The sequence below is a fragment of the Pyxicephalus adspersus genome, chromosome 3 (assembly GCF_032062135.1).
Source record: "Pyxicephalus adspersus chromosome 3, UCB_Pads_2.0, whole genome shotgun sequence".
Taxonomy (NCBI): domain Eukaryota; kingdom Metazoa; phylum Chordata; class Amphibia; order Anura; family Pyxicephalidae; genus Pyxicephalus; species Pyxicephalus adspersus.
In genome coordinates this window covers 156154487-156165862 of record NC_092860.1, presented here as the reverse complement: position 1 = coordinate 156165862, position 11376 = coordinate 156154487, and the positions used below count along the sequence as shown (strand labels likewise).

At 37.3% G+C, this 11376-nt stretch overlaps 1 protein-coding gene across 1 annotated transcript in view; it reads left to right on the top strand.

Moving 5' to 3' along the window:
• LOC140327591 (vomeronasal type-2 receptor 26-like) overlaps window positions 1-9961 on the top strand; it is an 11677-nt gene extending 1716 nt beyond the window's left edge. Inside the window, exon 2 of the mRNA XM_072406978.1 lies at window positions 9134-9961. Within this exon, the coding sequence (XP_072263079.1) occupies window positions 9134-9961 (828 nt within the window). The remainder of the gene's footprint in view (window positions 1-9133) is intronic.
• Window positions 9962-11376: the final 1415 nt, after the last annotated feature.

Sequence of the window (11376 nt, the reverse complement as noted above, 5' to 3'; positions counted from 1 at the left end):
TACAGCACACAAAGCCGGTGACATCAACGCTCACTTCTAGTTTTAGTTTAGATTACAAACACTTGAGCTGAGCAGCCCTCCAGAGATATCTAAAATCATTCTCCATGATTACAGTGGTGGAGCTGCTCTGTTCATCAGAGGAAAACAACAACCAACTCAGAAATAATTCCAATATTTGGATGAAAGTTTCTGCAGATTCCTCCGAGAGACAGAAATACCGATCACCACCTGCTCCGCAGTGCTAAGTGTCATCATAGAAATCATTTATTTCTTCTTTCTTTTAACTCCTCTTTGACTTGTCCACTTTAGTTTTGAAATTCAATGATACAAATGTATATTTTTCTATTAACAATGACTTAACATAACATTTTACATAAAATAATAAAGATGCATATTTGTTAAAATTTTTACTCTTTACACAATGTACATTTTGCCCCCTATAAACAGGTAAAGCCCTTAGGAATCTGGATTAATAAGCAATACTATTTATATAGTAAGATGATATGCTTTCGAAATTCTGCTAAGATTTTGATAGACATTTTAGGGGCCCAAAAAATGTTGGGGATTGGGGAAATTAGTGTTACTGAAAAGGTAAAATATATGTCATAGTACACATATACACATGCACATAGTAGGTTAGGTTTAAAAAAGACATAAGTCCATCAAGTTCAACCACTAGGGAAATAAACATATCCTAGATACAAAACCCTATAAGACACAGTTGGTCCAGGGGAAGGCAAAAAAAAACCCGGGTACAATTTGCTTCAACAGGGGAAAAAAAATTCCTTCCTGATTCCATGAGACAATCGGATGTTCCCTGGATCAACGGTTCCTGGAATTTTTCTTTAAAGCCTTAATCCCCAGTTATATTCTGTGCTTGTAGAAACACATCCAGCTTTTTCCTAAAACAATCTTTAGTAGTTGCTGAAACTTCTTCCTGAGCAAGCCGATTCCACATTTTCACAGACCTTACAGTGAAGAATCCCTTCCTTATCCGGAGCTTAAACTTCTTTTCCTCCAGATACAGAGTGCCCCCTTGTTCTTTGTCATGATCTCAAAATGAATAATGGGGAAGAGAGTTCTCTATATGGACCATTTATATATTTATACAGGGTGATCATATCCCCCCTTATACGTCTCTTCTCAAGGGAGAATAGATTCAGTTCAGCTAATCTCTCCTCATAGCGGAGCTCCTCCATTCCTTTTATTAGTTCAGTTGTCCTTCTCTGCACTCTCTCCAATTCCACAATGTCCTTTTTGTGAACTGGGGCCAAAACCTGGACGGCATATTCCAGATATGGTCTGACCAATGCTTTGTACAGGATTATGTCTCCATCTCTGCAGTCTATTCCTCTTTTAATACAAGAAAGTACTTTACTAGCTTTATATATTGCAGCTTGGCATTGCATGCTGTTATTAAGTCTATGATGTACCAGAACCCCCAGATCCTTTTCCATTTCTCTATATTAAATGTCATTTGCCACTTGGCTGCCAATCACACAGTACACCCAGGTCTGCTTGTAGATTATAGAGATCCTGTATGGACTTAATTCCTTTACATAGTTTTGTGTCATCTGTAAACACAGAAATGGTACTTTTAATCTCAAACTCTATATCATTTATGAAGATGTGAAACAGTAGATGTGAAACAAAGGTCCCAACACTGAACCCTGGGGTACACCACTATTAACCTTAGACCATTCAGAGTATGAATCATTAATTACAACTCTCTGGATGCGATCTTTAAGCCAGTTCTCTATCCATTTACAAATTGACTTTTCTAAACCTATCGACCCTAACTTGCATATTTACGGTCTGTGGGGTACAATGTCAAATGCTTTAGCAAAGTCCAAGTACAATTTATCAACTGCTATCCCACTGTCTACCTGTTTACTTACTTCCTCATAAAAAGAGTAAATTTGTTTGACAACTTTTGTCTTTCTTGAAGCCATGCTGCCTATCACTTATATTATTATTTTCTAGCAGAAACTCCTCTATGTGGCTCTTTATCAAACTCTCTAAGACCTTTGCAACTATGGACGTTAAACTAACGGGTCTGTAGTTACCTGGTAATGACTTTGCTCCCTTTTTTGAAGAAAGGGACCACATTGGCCTTACGCCAATCCATCGGTACCTTGCCAATGACTAAAGAGTTTCTAAAAATTGGAAAAAATAATGGCTTTGAAATAACTGAGCTTAGCTCTTTGAGGACACGTGGATGTAATCCATCAGGACCTGGTGCTTTAGGAGCTGCTCAACCTTAATCTTTCTTTAATTTTTCCCAGCTGTTTCTCAATCATATCAATTCTGAGCCATTGTGACTCATTTAAAGCAGTGACAATGCTATTATGAATTTGGACTTGAGCTCTGCCATTTTCCTTCGTGTACAGGGGGGCCTATAGCAGACTCTAATAATAATTGTGTGTTATTCAACCCCACATTCACCTCCACCCATAATGCCTCAACCTCATTGCTTGTTCCCTCCGCAATTTCTTCTTTCACATTCACTTTCAGATCACTTCTCACATACAGACACCACCACCCTTTTGTTTGACTCTGTCCTTACGAAAGAGAGTATACCAAGGAATATTGGCAGCCCAGTCATGCGAAGAACAAAGCCAGGATTCAGCAATGCCAACTAAGTCATAATTCTCCTAACTCATTAAGGCTTCCAACTCCCCCATCTTGTTTGCTAGACTTCTAGCATTGGTGAACAGGCTCTTTAAACCATTGCTGCTTTTACCATCATTGTTTGCCAAATCATTTTGTTTTTCAGTACATTAGTACTGCATAATCCAATGTTTGTTTGTTACATGGGAAGCTCCTTACAGTTATCCATATTCCTCCCCCCAACTATCCCCAATCCACCCTCCACTAGTGTCTGACCCCTGACTAACCTTTCTACCACCTTATTTCTGTTATACTGAAACCAATAGAACCATGTTTTATTAAACTTTTCCATATGACCATCTCTAGTAGCCATAAGATTTCCCATTATCCCGAGATCTCAATAATTCAAGCCACTGAGAAATAGTTGGTGGGGAAGTTTGTTTCCAGAGTACCAGATAGATTATCAGCATTCAAAAGGCACTACTTGTGACCAGAAAGGGGATAGAAGAGAACAATCCTAAAAAATGAAACAAACTGCCTAGTTTACCTCTGCATCTCCAGCATCTGTTGTCTACTTGAGAATAGATGTTAGCCAATAAAGTTGGAACTCTGTACCACCTGGTCAACAGTTTGTAATTCAATTCCTGGTAAGAGTCACTGATTGATGCTTTATGCCCAAAATAAAGAATATGCTCTAGTTGTTCTGGAGAAAAAACTATATGAAAGTCTCTTTCCCATTTTGTAATAAATGTTAAAGGGGATGAGGCTGAACCCTCTAACAACAAACCATATGCAAACAAGAGGGTGCCACGAATTGTCCCCTTACCCCTACAGACAGATTCCAGTACAGATAGAGATCGATCAAAATGGGATGGGGATGGAAGAGAGTTAAGAAAAGACACCAATTGGAGATTTCTCAAGGCATTCAGGGGTGGAAGAGAATGATCCAATTGTAGTACCTTTGTAGGAGAACATCCTGTATCATTCCTGACATGTCGTGCCCTAAACACTCTCTTTTCTCTCCATGCACAGAACAGCGGATCATAAATTCCGGGGGAAAACTGTGGTTGACCCAAGAAAGGGGTCAGTGGAGACAGATAATCCTGTAGTACTTTGATTCTAAAATATTTCCTGAAAACTCCTAATGTTGGGTCAATAGGTGGATGTCTGGGTCCTCCAGCCCATAGCTCAGGGGGTAACCACAGCGCCCCTTCTAATAAAACCGGGGAAATTGCTTCCTCAATCATGATTTGGGTCTAAAGGTATAGGATGGCTTTTTTCTCCAATTTAAAAAAAAAAGGGGGCAAAATCTCATCAATAGGCTTAGGAGGGAGAGTAATAGATAGAGCTGCAGACTTCTGAAGGTTAATTTTATAATTGGACAGCTGTGCATATGTGGCAATCCTAGATAATAAGTTAGGTAGAGATGTCCTGGGTGATGTAACATAGAACAGCAGATCATCAGCATAATCTGCTACCTTATGCTCCTCCTTCTTCACCCCTTCAATATTAGTAATATTTCTTCTCGTAAATATATTCACGAAGGTGAATTTATGGGTACCAATTAGTCCTTTCACCAGTAAATATCTACCTTTGGGGTCGGAGCTATACGCTAAGAGAGACCATTGCAATAAGTACACCTTTAATCTTGGAGTCCACTGAGGCACTATGATAGGGTATGTGAAAATGACGATCTGTCAGTCTTTGAATCTGGTCTTACCAGAAGTGCATCTCCTGAAGAAACGCCATATGTCTATGTAGTTATCGGAGAATGATCGCTCTCTTAATGGGGGAGTTCAAACCCTTTGCATTAAGGGATGTAACTTTCAATGCCATGAGAAAAAAGGGAACAAAATAGAATGATATGGAAATTGGTAGGGAATAATAAAAATAAAGGGCTAGGTAGAAAAAAGGTAATCTCTACCAGGAGAGGAAAAAAGAACTCCCTGTAGAGAACTAAGCAATAACAGGTGAGTATAACAAAATACTCTTTGCAGGAAACTTTAGCGGATCAACCCCCCAATAAGGAGGGTTATCCCTACTTGGGGAAGTGGTACTCATCAGCGGGGAGCCGGGCCCACCAAATATTTTAAACCATATTAAAACAGAAATATAAATAACGATTCTAGAGAGAAAAGAGGAAAAATATCTCCTTTCCAAATAAACAGGATTTTCTAGGTGTATTTCAACAATTACACAACTCCAACTAAACAATTTCATTTCTACCAATTCATTAAAAACACATAATACAATTACAAACAACATTGTTTCCTTTTTTGAGTACAGTAGTTCTATATTCATAGTTTTTATAGTTTAACTGTTCTTGATCCATTTCCCCACAAAGGCTTCCTCAGAAGGACACGTTTATGACGAATACATCATTCTCTTTACATCTTAAGAAAAAAACAATAAAATACATATATTCAGTTCAGATACTCATCTAGATACATGATTGTTGTTCTGCTCCCCAATATATAGCCCACACTCACTTATCCAGTTTTCAACTGTAGAACCTCTTTTGTCTCCATTAGAAACACATAGAGCCAAAACCCTTCCTTTCTAAACAACTATGTGACCTTTTGAATTTCAGACCTGATTGTTGAATTCTTTCTCGTAAGCTTTTCATATATTTTAATCCATATATTCCAGTCACCCGTGGATTCACATGATTCCCATTAATGATTAGTCTTTCAATTTCATCAATATCAGTTAACCTTTAATGAGCTATTTTTCTATTTTACTTATATAATCATTTTTAACATAGTGTCCATCAATTTTAGATTAAATGATCAAACATATATTACTTAGTTTATCTATTTCTTATTAAACATGATTCATGTATTTGTACTTAATTTAGTTTATTGAGACTGCATAGTGAACTTAGTGATATATTCATTGTGAACCAAATGAATTCAAGGAATATATTTTTTAAGTTTTTTAGTCCCATCAATTTATTAGCATGGCCGGTAATACCATACTATCAGCCAATAGTGCACATCTAAAACAATTGATAGAAAGCATACTCTACTCTCAATATATTACAATTAGGGAAAATTGCACAACATGGAAGATTTTTTTTGCAGTCCAAAGAACTAAAAAATAGATTACTATTGAGGGGATACAGCCAAAGGTTATTAAAGAGATCTTATCAGAAAGTAAAACGTATAGAAAGGGGAATAATGATCTTAGGTAAGAAAATTAAACAAGAAACATCTATTACAAGAGAGATTACCAAATATACAAGGGATCATGAAAATATTCAAAATATTTACAGAAAGTTTTGGCCAATTTTATTAGAAGATTGAATTATAAGTAAATGTATAGGAAAAGCACCGTCTATTATCTACCAGAGAGCTCCATCTCTAAAGGATAAATTAGTGAAAAGTGATTTTGGACCATTGAGAAATATTATAAAAATTCAAAAAAGGTATAGTAAAGTTAAATTAAACTTAAATTTAAGTTACCAAATGGAGTAAACTTTTATGGATGTGACCTAGTAACATGTAATAGTGAAAGAGTAGAATACTTAACAATATGCAGTTCCCATTGGTATTATATAGGAAAAACAGAAGGAAAATTGAAAAGAAGAATATACAAACATTTATATAATATTAAAAATGGTAAAAGCACCACATCATTAAGCCATCACATGGGCTTAAAGCACAGATTTAATGAGGAGGAAGTGAAGTTTCTTTGCTTTGGAAAAGATAAAGAGAGATAAAAGTGGTGACATAAACAAATTACGAAAGAGAGTAGGATTTATAATTTAAAGGCAACACATTGTCCTGGATTGAACGAGATGATAAATTTTAAATCCTTTCTGTAGGGGTAAAATAGAGAGTAAGTGTGATGAAGAGGTGTATATCAGACTATTGAGCCCACACTCTGAACTATCTAATGTATAGGTAATTACAAAGTTAAGTTCATGGCTTCTTTTTCTTTCTTTGATACAACTAACTGGAAGGAATTTTCCTCCATTAGTGGCCAGCTCATGCTAACAAGTTGATGGGACTAAAAGCCTAATGAAAATCTTCCTTGAATTCATCTGGTTCACAAGGAGTCTGATTTATTAAAGCTCTCCAAGGCCGGGGAGAATACACTTTTAACAGTGAAGCTGGGTGATCAAGCAAATCTGGATTCCAGGTTTGCTGGATCACCGAGCTTTAGTGATGAAAGTGTATCCACTCCAGCCTTGGGGAGCTTTAATAAATCAGACCCAATGAATCTATCACTTAGTTCATTAAAAATATTATATAATTAAACTAGAAACTTTTCCTTCAGAGGAAGCCTTTGTGGGGAAATACGTTAAGGACAGTTCAGGTAAAGTATAAAAACAATGAATATACAACTAGGGACGAGCGAGAATGCCCCTGACATTCTTGCGAAAATTTCCTCAAAATTTCAAGATTTTGCGGACCCGTCAGAAGATTGAGGAAATCATTACAGGATGATTCCCATGGCTGCATTCATGAAATTAGAGCAGGCCCTTATTTAACCTCTAGTGCCTAGAGAATGCACACAGGATGATTCCCACGGCTGCATTCATTCATGATGAGCACAGCCGCGGTACTCCCGTGTTCTTGGATAGAGAATCCCTAACCAAGAACACATACTACAGAGCTGCAAGAACAATCAGGGGAGCTGAGCTGATTGCTTTTGCAGGACCCAAAATATTCGATCTCGACGGCCGAATTTACACAAGTCGTTCTCGCTTACATGTTCGATATGTGAGAACGGCAGGATTCGCCGTGAGATCATTTTTTAAAATCTCGCTCACTCATCCCTATATACAACTACTGTACTCCAAAAAGGAAACAATGTTGTTTGTAATTGTATTATGTGTTTTTAATGAATTGTATTGGTATAAAATTGTTTGGAGGATTTTTATTGAGAAATTGGACTTGTGTAATTGTAATTGTAATCCTCTTTTCTCTCTGTTATCTTCATATTAGACATTTCTCCCAGACAGTCAGTACTCACCCACCCCATCACAATGCTATGACCTCTTTTGACCAGATCTGCATCTTTGAGCCACACATTTCAGTCCATATTTAAAACATACAAAGCGGGACTTACAATGTATTAGATAAATTAGGAAGTGACCACTCCCATGACATACATGTTCTAATAATATAAATGGTAAATTAGAAACTAGAAATTAGAAGAGGGGCTAAATACAAAATAATTATTGATTAGTTGATCTTTGTATATTTTAAGGTAACTCGCTTTGTTAAAACAATATACTTCAAGGATTCAAATAACTAGGAAATACATTTTAAAGAAAGAAGAGACCTGCCCAGCGAGCTGGACATTGAAATTTGGATAACAAAGGTTGGAAACATAAATATCACATATTCGGGACCTGTTGGCTATTTAATTAGTCTCTTCCAGAAAATCAGCAATTTACTTTCAGCCAACACCATATAACATAGAAACATGACCAGGTAGGTTATAGTAATAAACACACAAATCAGGTAAAGTAAAGTCTAATATGATTCTAAAATTCGGAACACTTTCCTAGTGAGATGATTAAAAAAATAAAGTTCAGCTGTCCTAGTATGGTTTTCCAGACATTGCCTGCTACAGTAAAATCCATAGTTCATGGAGGGTTTACAAATCATCAGAGGGATCTCAATGTTGAAAGGTATCAGTCAGGGGAAGGGTACAAATAATGCCCACAGCATTGGATATACCATGGAACACAGTAAACATCAAACAGTGGGGAAAATATGAAACTAGACGTCTCTCCAAAATTGATGAAACTACATGATTATGTTGGCTGTACAAATAAGTATTTCCGTCAATTGTAAGCTTGTGATACTTCCTACATCTGTACTTTGGAGCAAGAAAGTCTGAGATTCCAACACCTCATCCCTTTATCCAAGTCTATATAACATGTTTTGTCTTTATTCATACTATAATTGTATTTACTGGTTTCCTTAAAGTGTGGATAATGCTGATATTGGTATCTTATCATAGGTCCCCAAAAGTCAATGTTCTGAATGTCTTCCAGGATTCAGAAAAGCTTTAAGGGAAAGCTATCACATATGTTGTAATGATTGCGTTCAATGCTCAGAGGGAGAAATATCAAACCAATCTGGTAAGCGTTATTTTATTTTTTACATAAATCCAGCAGGCCTGAGATCAGAATTAAAGTGTAGTTTAAAGTGTGTCTAAACCCCAAAATACACCTCCTTCATTGTATCCATGCATCCTTACACCAGTAATTGAACTTTAAGCAAATCTCAATCTGTTATATCCATTGCATAGAGACTGATGGGGTTAGTCGGTTACATTGCTGTAGGTAAGATCACTGTTGGGAGAGGGTTGTACATAACTTCTTGAATACATTACAAATCTGTGCCTCAGTAGTCTACTACTTGCTCTTATGAGTTATGCAAATATCAGGATGTCTTATTGCATTGGTGTTGGTCAGGAGGCTGACAATTGCATACAGACCTCGTAATGACAGTAATGTTCGACACAGTATAAAACATTAAGTTCATTTGTTTTGTGGTTTCAGTCAGACAGTGAACACTGCCAGGCGTGTCCTGAAGATGAATGGCCAAATAATGGAAAGAATATTTGTGTTTCCAGGATTACTGAGTATTTGTCATACGAGAAGGATGTCCTTGTTATAATTTTTTCAGTATCTTCGGTTTTATTTGCTGCCATATCTGTCTTTATCCTTGGATTATTTTTCTGGTTTCGGAGCACTCCCATGGTCAAAGCCAATAACCGGAACCTCAGCTTCATTCTGCTCTGCTCTCTCACTCTGAGTTTCCTTTCTGTCTTCCTGTTCCTTGGCCGCCCTGTGGATATCACTTGTATGCTGCAACAAATCTCCTTTGGAATTGTCTTCACCATCTCGGTGTCTTCTATCCTAGCTCAAACCATCATGGTCTCCATTGCTTTTAAAGCCACCAGACCTGGAAGCTCCTGTAGGAAATGGGTGGGAGTCAAACTTCCCAATACAGTCATGTTGTTCTGCTCATCCATTCAGGTTATAAATGGGATTCTTTGGTTGTCCATCTCTCCACCATTTCAGGAGTATGACAAGCACTCCTATCCCGGGAAGATCTTGGCCTTTTATATCACATTGAGTTATATGGGGTTTCTGGCAGCTGTGAGTTTTGTTCTGGCTTTCATGGTGAGGACATTACCGGACAGTTTTAATGAGGCCAAGTACATCACCTTCAGCATGCTGGTGTTCTGCAGTGTGTGGATTGCTATGATCCCGGCCTATCTGAGCACCAGAGGGAAATACATGGTGGCTGTGGAGGTATTCGCCATACTGGCCTCCAGTGCTGGGGTTTTATTGTCCATATTTATTCCCAAATTGTACATTTGACTTTATAAACCCAAGCTACACACACACAAAACATGTTGGAGATAAGAATATTTTAAAGGGCATATAGACCCAGCATAGTATACAAATGTCCTACTAGATAGTAGTCAGGAAACTTTTGTAAATAAAAACTTTATTTTTGGGATGTTTAGCACTAATAGAAGGACCTCATCCTCATCCAGTGTTCTAGGGCTTAAAAAAAAAAAAATAAATAAAAAGCAAATAGCACAAATATCATTATGCATGACACCTCTTCAAATTACTTCTGGTTCAATAACTTAATTGTTTCTAAAACTAGACATTGACAGGTTCTACAAATGTAGACAAGTTATTGGATAAACATATGAGAGATTGCCCTCATTTACCTTCAAGTGCCCGGGGATCGCACACAGTACGATTACCACAACTGCATTCATTCATGATGACACAGCCACAGTACTACTGTGTTCCTTGACCGCACACGGAATGATTACAGGAGGATCCTGTAATGATTTTCTCGATCTTCTGATGGTTTTGTGAAACCGGTTCGCCGAAATTTTGCGGAACCATTGGAGGTTCAAGGAAATTTTCGCAAGAATGCCAGGCATTCTCATTCTCGCTCATCCCTAATCCTGGATAGGGTTTCTCTATCCAGGAACACAGGACTCCTGTGTTCTTAGATAGGAAAACTCTGTCCAAGAACACATACGACTAGTAAAGGGCTGCAAGAGCAATCAGGGCTGCGGAGTTGTCAGCTCTGCTCCCCTAAATGCTCTTTCAGGTCTACACAGTCCCAAAAAATAACCCGAATTCTCCCCTCATTGACTTTAATGGTGTTTGAATTCGATGTTCGATCACCTGAACAATATTCTCCTTTTTGATCAAATAGCTGTCGAATCGTAAAATGAGATATTCGACCAATACTAATTGTCAGCCATGTTGACAATGATGGCTCATGTTATCCCAACAGGAGTAAATTGATGCTAACGATAACAGTGGATGATGGGTTGAAAGTAGAGTTCACATCCTTGCTGGTCCAACCCTCTTTCCATGGCTAGTTAGTCTACATGCTTTAAGGATTATCTAGATGCAATATATTAAAGAAAATAATCATAATCAATTAATGTTACCTAAGCTGTAGTAAAATATCCTTGCAGTAACTTTTTATTTTTTTCATTGGCATATATCCTTCTTAGCAATGGATGGCTCCCCAAGCCATTTATGCATGTGGAAAATCCTCTAAGTACATTTTTGGAGAAAATTGATATTGGTATTCCCTTCACAAGTTGTTAAAAAAGTATAAAAAACATACTTAAAAGTTTTAGCACTTTCACAAATAAACTGCTTCTTTGAACAGCGTAAAGTCGAAGCTAGATAACAGCAGCACTATATTCAGAGCAATGAGAGATGTATGACACTGATCTGTATAAGAACCGGAG